Source organism: Pelobates fuscus, chromosome 2 (genome assembly GCF_036172605.1).
Source record: "Pelobates fuscus isolate aPelFus1 chromosome 2, aPelFus1.pri, whole genome shotgun sequence".
Lineage (NCBI taxonomy): Eukaryota > Metazoa > Chordata > Amphibia > Anura > Pelobatidae > Pelobates > Pelobates fuscus.
Window position 1 is genome coordinate 203,556,312 of NC_086318.1, and position 21,148 is coordinate 203,577,459.

Here is a 21,148-nt window from a genome sequence, read left to right on the forward strand (position 1 = left end):
AGAAAAGAACACCATGGGACGGGGTGGGGGGGGGAGAAAAGAACACCATGGGACGGGGTGGGGGGGGAGAAAAGAACACCATGGGACGGGGTGGGGGGGGAGAAAAGAACACCATGGGACGGGGTGGGGGGGGAGAAAAGAACACCATGGGACGGGGTGGGGGGGGAGAAAAGAACACCATGGGACGGGGTGGGGGGGGAGAAAAGAACACCATGGGACGGGGTGGGGGGGGAGAAAAGAACACCATGGGACGGGGTGGGGGGGGAGAAAAGAACACCATGGGACGGGGTGGGGGGGGAGAAAAGAACACCATGGGACGGGGTGGGGGGGGAGAAAAGAACACCATGGGACGGGGTGGGGGGGGAGAAAAGAACACCATGGGACGGGGTGGGGGGGGAGAAAAGAACACCATGGGACGGGGTGGGGGGGGAGAAAAGAACACCATGGGACGGGGTGGGGGGGGAGAAAAGAACACCATGGGACGGGGTGGGGGGGGAGAGAAAAGAACACCATGGGACGGGGTGGGGGGGGAGAGAAAAGAACACCATGGGACGGGGTGGGGGGGGAGAAAAGAACACCATGGGACGGGGTGGGGGGGGAGAAAAGAACACCATGGGACGGGGTGGGGGGGGGAGAAAAGAACACCATGGGACGGGGTGGGGGGGGGGAGAAAAGAACACCATGGGACGGGGTGGGGGGGGGGAGAAAAGAACACCATGGGACGGGGGGGGTGGTGGGGAGAAAAGAACACCATGGGACGGGGGGGGTGGTGGGGAGAAAAGAACACCATGGGACGGGGGGGGTGGTGGGGAGAAAAGAACACCATGGGACGGGGGGGGGGGAGAAAAGAACACCATGGGACGGGGTGGGGGGGGGAGAAAAGAACACCATGGGACGGGGTGGGGGGGGAGAAAAGAACGCCATGGGACGGGGGGGAGAAAAGAACGCCATGGGACGGGGAGGGGGGAGAGAAACGAACGCCATGGGACGAGGGGGGGAGAAACGAACGCCATGGGACGAGGGGGGGAGAAACGAACGCCATGGGACGAGGGGAGTGGGTGGGGAGAAACGAACACCATGGGATGGGGGGGTGGTGGGGAGAAAAGAACACCATGGGACAGGGGGGTGGTGGGGAGAAAAGAACACCATGGGACGGGGGGGTGGTGGGGAGAAAAGAACACCATGGGACGGGGACGGGGGGGAGAGAAAAGAACACCATGGGACGGGGACGGGGGGTGAGAGAAAAGAACACCATGGGACGGGGACGGGGGGGGGGAGAAACGAACGCCATGGGACGAGGGGGGGGGAGAAACGAACGCCATGGGACGAGGGGAGTGGGTGGGGAGAAAAGAACACCATGGGACGGGGGGGTGGTGGGGAGAAAAGAACACCATGGGACGGGGGGGGTGGTGGGGAGAAAAGAACACCATGGGACGGGGGGGGTGGTGGGGAGAAAAGAACACCATGGGACGGGGACGGGGGGGAGAGAAAAGAACACCATGGGACGGGGACGGGGGGGAGAGAAAAGAACACCATGGGACGGGGACGGGGGGGGGAGAGAAAAGAACACCATGGGACGAGGGGGGGAGAAACGAACACCATGGGACAGGGGGGTGGTGGGGAGAAAAGAACACCATGGGACGGGGGGGTGGTGGGGAGAAAAGAACACCATGGGACGGGGGGGGTGGTGGGGAGAAAAGAACACCATGGGACGGGACGGGGAGAGAAAAGAACACCATGGGACGGGGAGAGAAAAGAACACCATGGGACGGGGAGAGAAAAGAACACCATGGGACGGGGACGGGGAGAGAAAAGAACACCATGGGACGGGGACGGGGAGAGAAAAGAACACCATGGGACGGGGACGGGGGGGAGAGAAAAGAACACCATGGGACGGGGACGGGGGGGGGAGAAACGAACGCCATGGGACGAGGGGGGGGAGAAACGAACACCATGGGACGAGGGGAGTGGGTGGGGAGAAAAGAACACCATGGGACGGGGGGGGGTGGTGGGGAGAAAAGAACACCATGGGACGGGGGGGGTGGTGGGGAGAAAAGAACACCATGGGACGGGGGGGGTGGTGGGGAGAAAAGAACACCATGGGACGGGGGGGGTGGTGGGGAGAAAAGAACACCATGGGACGGGGGGGGTGGTGGGGAGAAAAGAACACCATGGGACGGGGGGGGGGGAGAAAAGAACACCATGGGACGGGGGGGGGGGAGAAAAGAACACCATGGGACGGGGACGGGGGGGAGAGAAAAGAACACCATGGGACGGGGACGGGGGGGGAGAGAAAAGAACACCATGGGACGGGGACGGGGGGGGAGAGAAAAGAACACCATGGGACGGGGACGGGGGGGGAGAGAAAAGAACACCATGGGACGGGGACGGGGGGGAGAGAAAAGAACACCATGGGACGGGGACAGGGGGGAGAGAAAAGAACACCATGGGACGGGGACAGGGGGGAGAGAAAAGAACACCATGGGACGGGGACAGGGGGGAGAGAAAAGAACACCATGGGACGGGGACAGGGGGGAGAGAAAAGAACACCATGGGACGGGGACAGGGGGGAGAGAAAAGAACACCATGGGACGGGGACAGGGGGGAGAGAAAAGAACACCATGGGGACGGGGACGGGGGGGAGAGAAAAGAACACCATGGGACGGCGACGGGGGGGAGAGAAAAGAACACCATGGGACGGGGACTGGGGGGAGAGAAAAGAACACCATGGGACGGGGGGGAGAGAAAAGAACACCATGGGACGGGGGGGAGAGAAAAGAACACCATGGGACGGGGGGGAGAGAAAAGAACACCATGGGACGGGGGGGAGAGAAAAGAACACCATGGGACGGGGGGGAGAGAAAAGAACACCATGGGACGGGGGGGAGAGAAAAGAACACCATGGGACGGGGGGGAGAGAAAAGAACACCATGGGACGGGGGGGAGAGAAAAGAACACCATGGGACGGGGACGGGGGGGAGAGAAAAGAACACCATGGGACGGGGACGGGGGGGGAGAGAAAAGAACACCATGGGACGGGGACGGGGGGGGAGAGAAAAGAACACCATGGGACGGGGACGGGGGGGGAGAGAAAAGAACACCATGGGACGGGGACGGGGGGGGAGAGAAAAGAACACCATGGGACGGGGACGGGGGGGGAGAGAAAAGAACACCATGGGACGGGGACGGGGGGTAGAGAAAAGAACACCATGGGACGGGGGGGGAGAGAAAAGAACACCATGGGACGGGGACGGGGGGGGAGAGAAAAGAACACCATGGGACGGGGATGGGGGGGAGAGGAACATTAAGCGGGGGGGACCACTAAAAGAGAAGGGAAGTTTGTCATATTAGATTAATTAAATTCATTAAAAAGTCTAATATAAATAAAATTACCGTATTTTTCGCTCCATAAGACGCACTTTTTTTCCCCTCAAAAGTGAGGGGAAATGTCTGTGCGTCTTATGGAGCGAATATGAAGCTTTACTTACCTGTCTTGCAGCGTTGGCCGGCAGCACAGGGCGCACCGCGGTAGTGGAACTTGAATTTCATGTTCCGGTTTCCGGCGGGACTGAAAGGAAGTGTGCACAAGCTGAGTGCGCGCACTTCCTTTCAGTCCCGTCGGAAACCGGAACATGCAATTCAAGTTCCACTACCGCGGTGCGCCCTGTACTGCCGGCCAACGCTACAAGACAGGTAAGTAATTATGGGACAAGGGGAGGGGTACAGTATGGGAGAGAAGAATATGGGGAGGGGGATGAAGTCTATGGGGAGGGGGTGGGTGAAGACTATGGGGAGGGGGTGGGTGAAGACTATGGGGAGGGGGTGGGTGAAGACTATGGGGAGGGGGTGGGTGAAGACTATGGGGAGGGGGTGGGTGAAGACTATGGGGAGGGGGTGGGTGAAGACTATGGGGAGGGGGTGGGTGAAGACTATGGGGAGGGGGTGGGTGAAGACTATGGGGAGGGGGTGGGTGAAGACTATGGGGAGGGGGTGGGTGAAGACTATGGGGAGGGGGGGACACTATGGGACAGGGGAGAAAAAAATATTCTGTACAAACTGTCTCATAGTAAGAAACATTATGGGACAGTTTGTTCAGAATATTTTTTTTCTGGGTTTCTTCCTCTAAAAACTAGGTGCGTCTTATGGTGAGGTGCGTCTTATGGAGCGAAAAATACGGTATAGGAAAAAAACGTGTCCCATTGTGTTAAACCATGAAAACTTGTTGAAAAAGAACAATACAAAAAAAAATAAAAAATTTACAAAATGGTATTGGGGCATGGAGGGATTGCTCAGCTGCAGCGTTCTCTCTGGCGTTAAAGGACTGTATGCAGAGGGGGATGCCCAGGAGTCAAATGATACAGGGATTCCCAGTTACCATCAAGGAAATGGTCCCTGGTGGTTCAATAGACCTTGACGCAATTATTCAACCCTCGTGGGTCATATTGGCACATGCGACAATGATTGAATAATTTGCTTATTTAGCTTACATTCACGGGGGCTTTCTGTCTCGTTACGAGAGAAGTATAGTTCTTTTGTGAGTTTTCTTATATAGAAGCATTGGCCAGTTTGTGCATCTGCAGCAGTTGTTGGGGAAGGGGTTATATCAACAAAGGAACATTTGTAGGAACCAAATAATTTTGAGTAAATGTTATGAAGAGAAACTAATGCAATTAAAATATGATTCAATTTTCAAAATACAAAGGAGCAGGTAGGTTTCTTCTCCTATCCAGTGCTTTTCGTAGAGAAGAATTGTAGTCAAGAAGAAGTATACAGAGGAGGTGACGTGTGGGTCTGATTTGGTTCTCACAGTAGTAGGACGCCCACTAGATGTGTGTTTAAACTTGCAATGGAAACATGCAGGGTTAAAATGACAGGGCCACTGCACCCAGACCACTTCACTGAGATGTAGCTCACAAGCAAAATAAATAAAAATGTTTTCTCTTCTAGTCCCCCATATTAAGAAATGCTTATTTCTCTTTTTATTTGATAATTGCACCCTCAGTGTATTCTTGCATGGTTATTCACTATAGTAAAATATCAAATTGAATTTTTAATTGAACGCTAAAGTAACCAAACTGGAAACATAACTGACTTTGATAATGTGTTTCAGTTTGGCTATTTTTATCTGGAATATGAGATTCACTTTGAATTCTCTCCAGTAAATGACCCTGCTAATATTTAAATTACATTTCAGGATTTGCTTTCCTTTGGGGTACAGGAATTGCAATACTTGGAGACTTTGGATTGTCTGTCATAAAAGTCCAACATCAGATTTAAATTTAATACTGGACATTTGATTATATGATAACCATGTCATAAAAATATTTGTCAATGTAAAAGAAGGTACTCTCCATTTTTCTTTAAAATTTTTTTAATTTTGTTTATTTTTTATTCACTCTCCTTCCTTTCCAGCAAAAAACAAAACAAGAAAAAACCCTTGTTTCTTTTTCTGCACAGTAATTCTATGTAAACATGTAATTGATCGTTGGTAAACATCCATGCAGCACTATATAATTAATGTTAGCAGTTTTTGACCTTTGCAGGTGTTTTTTGTTTTTGTTTTTTTGTCCCTTAGCTCTGTCAAATTTCGTTTGGCCTGTCTTTTATCCCCACTGTGTGTTTTGAATGTTTTTTATTTTATTTTTATACAACAAAAAAAGAGGGTGTCCCTCTTATAAAAATATCATGTTTTCTATCATTTGACTAGACTTTACAGATGAATAGAAGAACATTCTCACATTAACACTAAATGGACTTTAACACTATAAGTTAAAGTTTTTAACCTCTAACTTTTGTGTGGGCACTGGTACAGGAATGGTTAAAACACAGTTTTATGTTTGGAGTAATTCTTTTCAAAATAATGTCAAGTATTTAAAAGATGACAGTAGTTTCCATTGAGCTTCCATTTTCTCAACCCTAAATACTGTCAGTGACAAGGCTGTTTAAATGAAATTGTCCTTGCTCCCCACTTACCTTGCTCTTCACTTTACCGCCGTGATCTCCATATAAAGGCGAGTATTACACTTCTGCAACACCCACCTCTGGTCTGCCCACGCTCCTCCTCACCTCCTCACCTCCTCACCTCCGCACGTTTGGATATTAAAAATTTCACATTTGGGAAAGTACAGCAGTGACACGGCTCCTGGCAGAAGCTGAATAAAGAACATGTGCGTATGACTATATCTCTCCTCAGCTTCACCCTCTGGCTGCCAAACACTAAATGCCAGTGTAACCATTAGAGGTCTTTGAAAAATATTAAGACTCCCGGAGATGACAAGCTGCTTTTATTGTGTATGGGAAGTGTTATTGTTTTGGAGAGGCATCTAGTTGGGTAAAGGAACACCCCAATTGCTAAAACAGAATACCTGGTTTTAACATTGGTTTGTTACTTTGTCTAAATCTAAGTGTTAGACTGGTGTCTTATTATTATTGTTTTTTTCCTTTCTTTGAGGGATTCCACTGTCTTTTCAGTGTGGAAGATTTTTGGCTCTTGGCATAAAATACATTTAATGTTCAGTGATTGTGCTTCAGTTATCCTAATAATATTAGAACTTGTATTTATTAATAATCTTGTGTGCACCATAACTGTCTACAGTGAGGGGAAAAAGGCATTTGATCCCCTGCTGATTTGGAACATTTGTCCACTGACAAAGAAATGATCAGTCTATAATTTTAATGGTAGGTGAATTTTAACAGTGAGAGAATAACAAAAAAAAAAAGTTGGTTATGAATTTATTTGCATGTCAGTGAGTGAAATAAGTATTCTATCAATTTAGCAAGATTTCTGGCTCCCTTTAAGAGAGTGTTCCTAATATCAGCTTGTTACCTGTATAAAAGACACCTTTCCACAAAATCAATCACCGAAAGACGAAAGAGCTGCCCAAGTATGTCAGGGACAAGAATGTAGACCTACACAAGGCTGGAATGGGCTACAAGACCATCTGCCAAGCAGCTTGGTGAGGAGGTGACAACAGTATGTGAAATTATTCGCAAATGGAAGAAACCCAAAATGACTGTCCGTCTCCCTTGGTCTGGTGCTCCATGCAAGATCTCACCTCCTGGAATTTCAATGGTCATGAGAACGGTGAGGAATCAACCCAGAACTACACAGGAGGATCTTGTTAATGATCTCAAGGCAGCTGGGACCATAGTCACCAAGAAAACAATTTGTAACACACAACGCCGTGAAGGACTGAAATCCTGCAGTGCCCGCAAGGTCCCCCTGCTCAAGAAAGCACCTGTACAGGCCTGTCTGTACATTTTCCAATTAACATCTGAATGATTCAGAGGAGAACTGGGTGAAAGTGATGTGGTCAGATGAGACCAAAATAGAGCTTTTTAGCATCAACTCAACTCACCGTGTTTGGAGGAGGAGGAGGAGGAATGCTGCCTATGACCCCAAGAACACCATCCCCACTGTCAAACATGGAGGTGGAAACATTATGCTTTGGGGGTGTTTTTCTGTTAAGGGAACAGGACACCTGCATCGCATCAAAGGGACGATGGATGTGGCCATGTACCGTCGATTGTCATGTACCGGGCATTGAAAATGGGTCGTGACAATGACCCAAAACACACAGCCATGGCAACAAAGGAGTGGCTCAAGAAGAAGCACATTAAGGTCCTGGATTGGCCTAGCCAGTCTCCGTACCTTTAATCCCATAGGAAATCTGTGGATGGAGCTAGATGTTAGAGTTGCCAAAAGTCAGCCTGGAAACCTTAATGATTTGCAGAGGATCTGCAAATAGGAGTGGGACCAAATCCCTCCTGAGATGTGTGCAAACCTGGTGGCCAACTACAAGAAACGTCTGACCTCTGTGATTGCCAACAAGGGTTTTGCCACCAAGTACTAAGTCGAAGGGGTCAAATACTTATTTCACTCATTGACATGAAAATCCATTTATAACTTTTTTGACTTGAGTTTTTCTGCATCTTTTTTTTTTTTGTTATTCTGTCTCTAACTGTTAAAATACACCTACCATTAAAATTATAGACTGAATTTTTTTTGTCAGTGGGCAAACATTCAAAATAAGCAGATCATCAAATACTTTTCCCCATTACTGTATATAGTGTGGAGAGTCCAAACCTGTATTCCTATTGTATGAAATAGAAAGCTCTACTCACCTTTTCTACCTCTTTGAGCCTGTCCTGCTACGGCTGGCCCGCCTTCATGGCTAAGATAATCAATCATGATTATCTCCGCTAATCCAATGCTATCCCACTGTGCTAAAGTGATATTAAAAGAAAAACAAAGTTGCCCAACACACATTTTGGCGACTAGCTGAGTCTAGCTCTAAACCCCAGACAAAAGCGCAGCTAGGTACCAAAAAGGACGTCTGGTTACTTTTCTTTTAGTATCACTTTAGCACAGTGTGATTGGGGTATAGATAGTGATTAGCTAAGGGATCCATGGAGAATGGCTGAAAGTAAATATAATTTGGGGGTTAATTATTGGGGGAGGGGTGAGAACCTTAAATTTTTGGCTCTTAGGAAAGGGGGTTCTGTGTAGATTTTACTCCTTGCTTTTACCTTAAAGCTGCAATCCTAAATTTGATATGAGGTCTTTCCCCCTCTCCTCTTTATGTTAAACTGTCTGTTAAAAAAGCATTACTCTGTGCCTTAATTTATCCTATATGTGCAGTTTTAAATGTATACTTAATCAGTAGTGGGCTCAAGGTGCTGGTCAAAAAGACAATAAAGGATAAATTTAGTTCCCTATCACTCCACTTTGTTACCTTTTTAATTTTGGATTATATTCTACATTGGTTACAGTCTATGTGAGTATGGAAATAAACAGTGTAGCATTTCACCAAGGACCATTGTGAGAGCGAAACAAACAAATTAATGTTGCCATTCCTCTTGATAATAAAAGCAGCTGAATTCCATCTGATAGATCCGAGAGGTTGTTGGTGCATACAAATTACTTTACAAGAAATTGTGACTTGTCACAGATCTGTCCTCTGGTCCGTTATATTGCAATAAGTAGAGATGGTCATAATAGTCCTTCATGATCCTCTATGCTATTTTTAATGGATGATCATGTATTTTTTGGTTTCATTTGACCGATTATACTCGTCCCAGGCTATTATAATTGTTAATAAAGTAATCTTGTTTTGCATATTTCCTATTTCCCATTTGGATTTTTTCTTTAGGAACTTTATTATTCCCATATACTCCCTGCTTTAGAGTTTTTCGATTTTAGTATTTTTGTTCTTCATAATTTGTTGTTTTGGTTGCCCCTGGTGAATGGGTCCCATCATTACTCCTTTAGGAGGAAAAGTATTTTTCCCATAGAAAAGCATTGGAAGGCTATCGTGCATGCGTGGCTAAATGCCACGCTACACCAATCCTCATCTACTCATAGATATGCATTGAATCAGTGCATATCTATGTGTAGTGTTCAACATCTCCATGCAGGGCATGGAGACACTGAGCACATGTGCTGCATGCAGCGCAAGCCCATCTAGTGGCTGTCTAGGATACACACAAACAAAATTGACACTTTCATTATGCACTCCTGCAAAATTTAGACCAATTCATTGCTTTCTTCCGAAAGCATGATTTTCAAGTTGTTAAGTAAATGGCACACGGCATTCTAGTAAAATGTAAATTTTAAATTCTTGACATTTCTTACATATGGGTGGGGACTTTTCATTTGTCTCATATTAAATTGTAATATTTTCCCGGGCCATCACATCTTTAGGGTTGGGAAAGACAAATTGCAGAAACTGTAGTAGCAATAATTTTTCGAAGTGAATACAAATTGCATAAGTGTCAGGCGGAAGGGTGGGTTGAACAAAATCCAAATGAAAATGACTGAATTCCAACAGCATTTGGAATTCACAGGTCTAACTGGTTTGTTTGGATGGTGATTTATTAACGACCATATTATGGCCAATGATAAACAGAATGCGTCCGGCAGAATCCACAAAATAAATGATAATGTGAACGATAATTTGAAAAACAATTTGCCCACTGGTAGCACTAGCAGCCAGCGGGAAACTAGTTAAAAACCTTCAGTGGTGCAAGGGTAATTATGTGGTGTCTGTCCTGCACTTGCTAGCCAACTGCCATATTTAAAAAAAAAAAAAAGTAAAATAAATAAAATAAAATATATAAATCCTGTGGTGGTCAATCAGATCTCCATTTTGCTGTAATGGAGGTAATGTCTATAAACATTGAAAACAAGTGTCAGTAGAAAACAAACCATTCCACAGTGGTGGGGGTCTGTGAAAAACAGGGGGTGTCATAGATGTCCTCCCCTTCCCCCAGTTTTGCTCAACTTCTCTACTAAGCCTGTCAACCACCTACATTTCTCCTCCTTCATGGAGGGGTAATGTCAGCAGAGTGGGATCGGGCCGCCGGGGGAACTTTGGCTCTGTGCACGTTTTTAACCTCTTATTGTTTATCCACTATTCTGTGTTTCTTTCATGAATTAGCATGTTGCCAGGACAGCAGGGACATTGACAACTCTGCAGTTACCATGGTAACTTATCAATCATAATGCATCCCACTGAACACATCAGTGAACAGAACAGCTAGAATTATTACCTTGGCATCATCAGAGTGAATCATAAGACAGCTTTTGGCAGTGCACTCCTCTTTGGAAAATTATTGTTATAAATTTTTTTTAGAATAAACTTCTGGATATAGTGTGCATGTATGCATCATTGTATACAAAAAAAAGAGAGAAAATTGTTCTGTGTTCCAAGTGGTACAGTTATGTTGGGTTTATATCGCGTTTTGGGAATATTGGATTATTATTGAGAATAAAGGACCACTATAGGCACCCAGACCACTTCAGCTTAATGAAGTGGTCTGGGTGCCAGGTCCAGCTAGGATTAACCCTTTCTTCTATAAACATAGCAGTTTCAGAGACTGTAAGCTCATTTGAGCAGGGTCCTCTTCAACCTATTGTTCCTGTAAGTTTTCTTGTAATTGTCCTATTTATGGTTACATCCCCCCCCCCCCCCCTCAAAATATTGTAAAGCACTACGGAATCTGTTGGCGCTATATAAATGGCAATAATAATAATAATCCAGCCTCTAGTGGCTGTCTTATTGACAGCCGCTAGAGGCGCTTCCGTGCTTCTCACTGTGATTTTCACGGTGAGAAGACGCCGGCGTCCCTATGAAAGCATTGAGTGCTTTGCTATGGACTGGCTGAATGCGCACGCGGATTGTGCCGTGCATGCGCATTCAGCTGAGGAGGAGGAGGAGGAGAGTCCCCCACCTGGCGCTGGAGAAAGGGGTAAATTTAACCCCTTCCACCCCCTAGAGCCCGGCGGGAGGGAGGCTCTGAGGGTGGGGGCACCCTCAGGGCACTATAGTGCCAGGAAAACGAGTATGTTTTCCTGGCACTATAGTGGTCATTTAACACACTTTTGTATGTTAAATACAACACATACTAACAAGTACCATAAATACTACAGCCCACTCTAGTAGTTATGATGCAAGGAATGCTTTAGCCCCATCCCATGGTAACATGTCAAACCATTTTTATTATTGATTGACCGGTTTCTTGTGTACTAGGCACCACGTCTTATTTTCTCTTGCAGCAAATTTATAAAGAAAATAAAGATCTTCATAATGTGTGTAACCCCTTTAAAGACTATTGACTGAATTAATCCACCATAGCATTAAGTCAAAAAGGAGCCTCTACTTAAAGGAGCGTGTGTGTGTGTGTATTAAAAATTTAGAAATTAAAATTGAGGCAGAATTTTCAATACAGCAAGTGTAAACATCAGACGACTCTTTACAGGAAGTGTTTAGGAATGCTGTGTAAGTCACATGCAGGGAGGTGTGCCTAGCGGTGTATAAAAAGTGATTTAACTCCTAACTGGGGGAGAATTGAGCAGCGAGACTGCAGTAGCATGCTTTATAGACCAAAACTGCTTCATTGAACTAAAGTTGGTTTGGTGACTTTAGTGTCCCTTTAATGTAGTTGTTCTGATAAATATAATCAGTCCCTGCACGCATTTTAATGTAAACACTCTTTTCATAGAAAAAGCAGTGTTTGCATTACAGCCTAGGAACACTCCTCAGACGGCCACTAGTTGTGCTTCCTGGGCAGCACTGATGTTCATGGAGACGCTGAACTTTCCCTATAGAGATGCATTGATTCAGTACATCTCTGTGGCGCAATGCTGATTGGCCAGGGCCGTGTTTTGTTTCACCCCCACCCCCCCTGGCTGACATCAGAATTGACAATCTCAGCCAATCCAATGCTTTCCTCTGGGAAAGCATTGTGATTGGCTGAGACAAAGAGGTGGATCGGGGGCGTGGCCAAACGTGAAAAGAGCCCCACGCTGCGCTCAAAAAGGTATGTAAATCTGCTAACCCGAGGTTATGGGGCAAAGGAATATTTCATAGAGGTAACCTGACATTCTCACATCGACTGTTTGAATTTCCCTGAAATAATACAAAATATAAAACTATATTTCCTACACTTGATAAAACTTGACTAAAGGCAGAGCTACACCATAAAGTGTTTTTTTTCCTTTCAGATTAGAGGCAGTGCTTATACCACTGGGATATCCAATCTGGAGGGAAAAAACAGGCAGGCAAATCTCCAAACATTTTAATCCCTCCCCTAATTACCTCCTTTCCAATAAGTAGCAGCTCCTCCTGATCATCCCCAGTTCTTTGCCTGCCTTCGGCAGGGGAGGTTAGACAGGAGGTTCTCCAGGAAGCAGGTGAGAAGGGCTGAGGCTCTGGAGGCTCTGCTTCCTTGATGTCCGGGTAAGTAGCGTTCAACACGCCGGCCGGCGTGGTCCCTCAAATTTTATGTTGCCGTCTTTTGCCGTGCCAGGTGCCGGTATGACGAAGGACGCAGGCGTGCGTCGGCTGGGAGGTCCTGCGGTGGAACGCACGCACAGGTTGCGTTGCGTTCCACCAGGGAGTCGCGGAGCGCGATGCACATGCGCAATGCGAACCTGGATTCAGGCGCCAAATTTGAACTGGGCGTTTCGTTTGGTTACAGGACTTATATGAGCATTTACCAGCAGCAACCTCTGTTTGCCAGGAGCTCTCAGAACGGTTGTAAAGTGTGTTTCTCACCTGCCCTCCAACACACTCTCAGGCCATTTAAGGTAAGACTGTTTAAGTTTTCATTTTAAATGGTTCTTAGCCTGAATCCGTAAGGAGAAAATTTTGATTATTTTCCCTTTTCTTGTTTTCTGTTCCCAGTATGTCTAATCCGGAAAATATGGATAAAGTTGCTGAGAAGGGGAAATGTGCATCTAAAACCAAGCATTTAATGTGCTCTGTGTGTGGCCAACCTATGCCAGATGGTTGTAAAAAGAAACTTTGCTCAGTGTGTTCAAAAGAAGCTTCAGAGGAAGCAAAGAGAAATGTCCACTTTTCTCAGCTGGTTGCAGCAAAGTATGCAGCAAACATTTGTGGATATGCAGTCAGCTGCATTACATTCAGTCCAGGCTTCTGTTGCTCAAGATTCTCAGATTGTAAAACATGCTAAGAAAAGACTGAGATCCTGGGAAGCTTCTGATACTAGTTCAGGAACTAGTGGTTCTGAGTATGGAGATAATTCAGGTAGTGATTCATCAGATGAGGAATTTGCCTTCCCAGATGAAGCCATTGGGAAATTGATTAAAGAAGTGCAGTGCATTTTTGGAATTGAGGAAACAGGGAAAAAGTCCAAAGTGTTTCCTTTTCACCCACAGATTAAGGAATTGATTTTGAAAGAATGGAAGTTCCCTAGTCACAAGCCGTTTATTTCTAAGCATTTTAAAACTCTTTTTTCCATAGAATCGGAACAAGACTGTAAGCTGGATACGGTCCCTGTAGTGGACGTCCCTATTGCTCAAATAGGTAAAAAGACTACATTACCAATTGGAGATTCAAGCGGGCTCAAGGATGTCATGGATAAACGCATGGACTCCTCCTTAAAGAAGTTGTTCATCTCTTCTGCAGCCCAAGCTAAAGCTTTGATTACGGGGTCATCCGTTGCCAAGGCCCAAAAACTTTGGTTGGAAGAACTAGAAAAGGTATATACGGGAGAAGCTAAGGAAGACCCGTTAAAGCTATTAAAAAATATCAAGATGGCATCTGATTTTTTAGTGGATGCATCTGCAGAAAGCCTGAAATTATCGGCCAAGAATATAGGTATTTCAACAGTCGCCAGAAGAGCGCTTTGGCTTAGAAATTGGTCAGCAGATGCGGCATCTAAAAATTCACTGTGTGAACTATCTTTTGAACCAGGAAGACTTTTTGGTTCAAAACTGGATGAGTTGTTGAAACAGATGAAGGAAGGAAGGAAAGCTTTACCAGTATCATATAGGAAGCAGTTTAGAAGCCGTAACGCAGAGACACTTCCCTCATTTAGAAGTTCCTTTCGTAGAAACTATTTCAAGGGTCAACAGAAAAGAGCCTTTGATTATAGGAAGAAGGAAAGGTTTACTGCCAAGAGAAATAAAAAATTATGACGCCAGGCCTGTGGGTGGAAGGTTGAGTCACTTCCTAGAGCACTGGAAAGAGACAACATCAGATCGCTGGGTCCTTACAGTGATAGAGCACGGATACGCTCTAGAATTATCACAAGCCCCAAAGAACATGTTTCTATGTTCCGAGGTTCATTCTTTAGATATGGAACTCTCTCTGATGCGAGAAGTATCGACTCTGTTACTAAAAAGAGTGGTGGAAGAAGTTCCTCTAAAGGAAAGACATCTAGGCACCTATTCAAGACTTTTCTTGGTGCCAAAACCAGATGGTTCGTTCTGACCTGTTCTAGACCTAAAAGCCGTAAACAAGCGGATTATCAAAAAGAAATTCCTCATGGAAACAGTAAAGTCAGCTGCTCTGCTTATTCACCCAAAAAGTTGGTTTGCGTCCCTGGATTTGAAAGATGCCTATCTTCATGTACCCATAGCAGAATCCAGCAAAAGTTTTCTACGGTTTGCGGTGTGCTGCCAATCGGTAACCAAACATTACCAATTCAGAGCACTGCCTTTCGGCCTGTCATCAGCGCCCAGAGTATTCACAAAGCTTCTAGTAGTCGTTTCAGCTTTTCTAAGAGGTATGGGCATCGCTGTCATTCCATATTTGGACGACTGGCTGTTGATTGCAGAGTCCCAAGTTCAACTACAGTTAGACCTGGGGACAGCCATCAAATCGCTGGAAAAGCATGGCTGGCTAATAAATTTCAACAAATCGGAACTAGTGCCAGTTCAAAGGATCCAGTTCTTGGGTCTAATTTTGGATTCTATCGCGATTAAGTTATTCCTGCCAGAAGAGAAGAAACTAAAGATCAAGCGGTTAATCCGGAATCTCAGAGGAAAAAGTGTGTTTTCAATCAGAGAAGCCATGTGCTTGCTGGGTCTGTTTACAGCCTCAATTCCGGCAGTCGGTTGGGCAAAAGCCAGAATGAGACCTCTACAAAGAAACATTCTGCAAGTCTGGAATCGACAGGAACTCGGCCTAGATGGGCTGATGAGGTTCAACAATCTAACTTTGAAAAGTCTGCAGTGGTGGACATCTTCTCGATTCCTCCACGAGGGTCTGTCATTCCGGATGAAGTCCTTCACTATCATAACAACAGATGCCTCTGCGCTGGGCTGGGGGGCCTATCTGGGAGACATAAAGAAGCAGGGGTCCTGGCAAGAGAAGGATATGAGAAGTTCCTCGAACTTCAAGGAATTAAAGGCCGTATGGATGGCACTCTTGGCGTTTCAGTTTCTCATCAAAGATCAACATATTCAAATTCGTTCAGACAATCGAACGACAGTGGCATATTTGAACAAACAGGGAGGTACGAGATCAACAAGATTAGAAAGCCTTTGTTCAATAATCATGCTGTGGGCAGAAGTGCACCTTATGTCAATCTCTGCAGTTCACATTTTAGGAAAGTTCAATGTGGTGGCAGATGCCCTGAGCAGGCATCATTTGAAACAAGCAGATTGGTCCCTGTCATGCAGAACTTTCAAGTTCATCACAGACCGCTTCGGTGTTCCAGAGATAGACCTGATGGCATCCAGAATGAACAGGAAGACAAGACGTTTTGCATCCCTAAATCCAGCAGACAGGCCGGATTTCATAGATGCCCTGTCAGTACCATGGAAGTTCAACCTGGCATATATCTTCCCGCCAGTAGTGCTTATTCCCAGAATACTTCAAAAAGTAAGGCTGGAAAATGTAAGAATTATCCTAATCCTTCCATGGTGGCCAAGAAGAAGTTGGTTCTCGGTTCTCCTGAACTTTCCGGGGGCCACCTTTTGGAAGCTTCCTCTTTCAGGAGAAATTCTAGAGGACGCCATGGTGCCTCTTCCGACCCTTCGGAGATTCCAATTGACGGCTTGGTTTCTGAATTCCAGATTTTAGAGAGCAAAGGTCTGGATCCTGAAGTGATTAAAATCCTGTTGGCAACTAACAAGGAATCTACGTCTAAGATCTACACTAGAATTTGGAAGATATTTTGTCAGTGGTGTTGTAGGTTTAAAGTCAACCCTGTTTCCGCGTCCATCCAGAAGATTCTAAGTTTCCTTCAGATGGGATTTGCAAAAGGTCTTAAACCTGCATCATTGAAATTGCAAGTTTCTGCTATCAGTTTCTTCTCCCTCAGATGCCTGGCCTCAAATATTCTGATTTCTAGGTTCTTCAGAGCTCTGACTCGTTTGGTGCCCTATGTTAGGGAAACCTGTCCTCCCTGGGATCTAAACTTAGTCCTTTCCGCGCTTTGTGAGCCGCCCTTTGAACCATTGGAGAAAGCTTCCCTAAAGATCATTTCATTGAAAACTGTTTTTTTGGTGGCTATTACATCAGCTAAAAGAGTATGTGAGATCCAAGCTCTTCGGGCGAATTTTCCTTTTTTAGTTTTTCATCAGGACAAGGTGGTTCTAAAGCTCGATCCTTCATTCATCCCGAAAGTTTTTCTGTCTCAAATGTTAACCAGGAAGTGGTCTTACCGACTTTTTGTCAGAATCCATCTAATGCCTTGGAAAGCAAATTTCACTGCCTAGACGTAAAGAGATGTCTTTTGCAATATCTAAAAGCTACAGAATCCTTCAGGAAGGATAACAGTCTTTTTGTCTTATTCAAGGGCACAAGGAAAGGCATGAAGGTTTCGAAGAGTTCTCTGGCTAGATGGCTGAAGGATTGTATTCAGTTGGCTTATTCCAAGAATGGCATGGATCATGCAGGCCCTTTATAGGCTCATTCTACTAGAGCTGTTTCGACGTCCTGGGCTCTGCGAGCGGCTGCTTCTCCTTCTCAGATTTGTTCAGCGGCTACGTGGTCCTCTCTCCATACTTTCTCAAGACACTACAAGTTGGACATACTGGCCTCGGAGGATGCAGTTTTTGGGCGCAAGGTGCTTCAAGCAGTAGTGAAATGAACCCGCCCTCTGGATCTGCTTTATTATATCCCTGTGGTATAAGCACTGCCTCTAATCTGAAAGGAAAAACATAAATTTTACTTACCGAAAATTTCTTTTTCCTGAAGATTAGAGGCAGTGCTACAATTCCCGCCCCTTTTTTCTAATAAACTCAGTAATTTTGCAGCTATTTGGCTTATGTATTGTCTGGGGATGATCAGGAGGAGCTGCTACTTATTGGAAAGGAGGTAATTAGGGGAGGGATTAAAATGTTTGGAGATTTGCCTGCCTGTTTTTTCCCTCCAGATTGGATATCCCAGTGGTATAAGCACTGCCTCTAATCTTCAGGAAAAAGAAATTTTCGGTAAGTAAAATTTGTTTTTTTTTAAATAATAATTTCATCCAGCAGCCACTAGGGAAGTTTATATGTCTGTAGTTTGTCATATTTGTGACAGTTTATAGAAGTGCTGTTTTCAATATAAACTATTCTCAACATAAACTGTTTCTCAGCTTGATATAATAATATACTGTAACATATCAGTCTTCCTTAATTTTTTTTAATTTAATTTTTTTTAATTTAATTTTTTTTTTTACACAGCAAAACCAGGTGGACGAGTAAGATGTCAGTATTTCCCTACAGTGGACAAAGTTATCTTTGTAGATGATTATTCAGTGGGATGTCGAAAAGATCTGAATGGTATATTATTGCTAGACACTGCACTTCAAACACCAGTTTCCAAGCCAGAGGATGTGGTCCAGCTTGAATTGCCAGTGACAGAGGTAGGTGACCAGAAACTCTTATGGTGTCTTCACCATTTTTTTTTTTGTTTTTTTTAATTTAATTTTTATTGAAATTTTTTTTTTAATACTTTAAATACAAATTGACATGTACTGGTTCATCAATGGAACCGTTTACAAACAAACAAACAACAATTGTTGTGGAATACCTTTCATACATCTATACTGAGGTTTAACAGTTTTAGCCAATAGTTATTAGGCCCTATATCGCAGTACAGTATTACCATAATATTCCAGGCTAAGCTAAGTCTGTCAGACAGTTACGTTTGTTCAGCAATAGATCATCAAAAATTATTATCCTTTAGTCCGCTAAAAGACTCTAGAATGCCTCAACCTTGTGTCATTCTTATTGGGTCTTGGTATCCCATCCTGCCCTTGCACTTACACTCTCACTATTACTCTTACGTCTATAGCATTCATACCATGCATTCATGTGGGATTTGGGTTTCCTCATACGTCTCATACATATAGAAAAGGTAGTTTATACGCTCAAGTTAACTCTTTACGAGCAAATCATCCCTCCTCCTTTATCCTTCTCTTAAATTTTACCTCTCTTTTCCCTTTTTTAATTAACTAAAGCTCTTTTAATATCAGTGATAAGACTCAGATAGAGATCCTTAGTTTTATTTTTAAAATGCAAATTTGATGAGATCCCACCCATTTCCATCTCAATTTGTGAAATTATTTGGTTTTTCAATTGTTGCACATTTGGTACTAATGTTTGTTTCCAAGCTTTAGCAATCAATAATTTAGTAGCCGAAAGGCAATGAATTGCCATAATCTCTACTTTTTTTTTATCTAGTTTCGTTCCATACAAATGTAATAATGCTATTTCAGGTTTATTACTCAGGCAAGTGTCTCCCACCTTGCGTATTAGTTTGAATGAGAGGTCCCACAAGGATCTTATTCTAGGACAGTTCCACCAAATATGCATCATAGAGCCATCCATGTGGAAGCATCTCCAACAGTTGGGGGGATTACTCTGGGAAATTTTATTAAGTCTACTTGGGACCATGTACCATCTATAGCTTACTTTGATGAAATTTTCTAATATATTTAAACAGTGTATGAATTTTTTTACTCTTGAGTAAGCATGACACCATTGTTTATATTGAATCTCCATACCCAAATCTCTTTCCCATTTTTTTAAAAGCTGTAGGAATATCTGATCCATCTATATCTTTTAGTAATTCCATTGTTGGAGAGTATTTGTTTTTAGCAGATTCGATTGAAAGGACCTTCTCAATCAGAATACCCGTGTCACCTTTGGTAATTAATACATATTCTTTGAAAAAGCTTTTAACTCGAAAGTAATTGAATAATTCTCTAGAAGGTAGAGATAGCATCTCAGATAATTCCGCATACTCTTTTAGATACTTATCTACATATAGGTCTTTAATTTGAATATTTTTATTTTTATGCCAATTTGTCAAATTCATATCTGTCATTATGAGTTCTAATGTTTTGAGGGATACAGTGTCTGGTATCCTGTTGTTAAACCCCAGCTTTCTCTTTAGTCTATACCATTCGCTCAGTGTCTGAGAGAGAATCGTGGATCTCAGGTTTGAAAAGCTTTTATTTTTTCCGATATTATTCCATAACAGTATTTCTAGATTATCTATCCCCTCTCTATGTGTTTCTAGTTTGTACCACGCCTGGTCATTGATATCCACAATTTGTAAATTGGAAGCGTGTGTCGTCATAATTGCTTGATATGTTTGAGTTATCAAGGGATAGCTCATCCCCCCAAAGTGGGCTTTTTTGGCTAACGTGTAGTGGCTTTTATTCTGGGTTTTTTACCTCTCCAGATAAAGTTTGTAAAACTGCTTTGTATCATGTTCAGCCAGTACACTGGTATTTTGAGGGGGATCATGCGGAATAGGTATATCCATTTTGGAACAATGTACGCTTTGATTGTATTGATCCTTCCCCACCATGATATCTCAAGTGGCCTCCAGTCTTTTAAAAGCTTATTTGTTTCTTTCAACATTTTTTAAAAGTTATTTTCCATAATGTGGGACACATCGGCTGTCAGCCAAATGCCCAGATATGAGAGTTCTTTAACTACCCAGTTGAACGCATATGTCTGTCTTAAATATTGTAGCTCGCACTCTTTTATATTGACTGCTAATGACATTGTTTTGCTTATGTTTAATTTATAGTTAGAGACATCACTATACTGTTCAAACTCTAGCATTAGTGTGGGTAAGGATAATTTGGGTTCAGTGATGGTCAATAGTATGTCGTCTGCATATAGACATATTTTTAAATCGTCCTTGGGAATACATACTCCTCTTATTAATGGGTTTTGTCTTATTTTGCATGCTAGGGGTTCAATGGATAGAACATATAATAAAGGGGAGAGCGGACAGCCCTGTCGGGTTCCATTTTGTATATTAAACCATTCTGATCGAATGTCTCTTCCCACTATTCTAGCAGATGGATTCGAGTAGAGTGCTCCCATTGCTCCCATGAACCAGCCTTCAAAACCGAAGTGCGTCAAAGATCTCTTTAGAAAGTCCCAGCCAACCCTCTCGAAGGCTTTCTCAGCATCAACCGACAGGGTTAGCAGGGGCGTGCCCGTTGACTTTGCCCAGTCTAGTATCTCTAATATTCTCCGGGTATTGTTACTTGAGTGTCTCCATTTCACGAAGCCTATCTGATCTATATGAATAATAGATGGAAGCACCCTTTGTAGCCTATCCGCCAATATAGCCGAGTATAGTTTAACGTCTACATTTATGAGCGATATTGGACTATAGTTAGCGATATCTGTTGTGGGTTTATCTGGCTTTAAAATTGGGCTAATGTGCGCTCTTAAGAAATCCGTCGATGCATGTCCTTTTATAGAAATTTCATTAAATGTATCTGTTAGAACAGGGATAATCTGTGTTTTAAAAGTTTTATAGAACTGGTTGGAATATCCATCCGGCCCTGGGGCTTTTTTATTTACCAGCTTATTTATTACCCGTTCTACTTCTATCGTGGTGAAGGTCTTATTTAATTCATTTCTTTGTTCCTGCGA

At 44.0% G+C, this 21,148-nt stretch overlaps 1 protein-coding gene across 1 annotated transcript in view; it reads left to right on the forward strand.

Moving 5' to 3' along the window:
- Positions 1 to 21,148, forward strand: part of BIRC6 (baculoviral IAP repeat containing 6) — a 305,550-nt gene that overhangs the window by 14,329 nt on the left and 270,073 nt on the right. Inside the window, exon 2 of the mRNA XM_063443109.1 lies at positions 17,924 to 18,105. Coding sequence (XP_063299179.1) covers positions 17,924 to 18,105 — 182 coding nt within the window. The remainder of the gene's footprint in view (positions 1 to 17,923; positions 18,106 to 21,148) is intronic.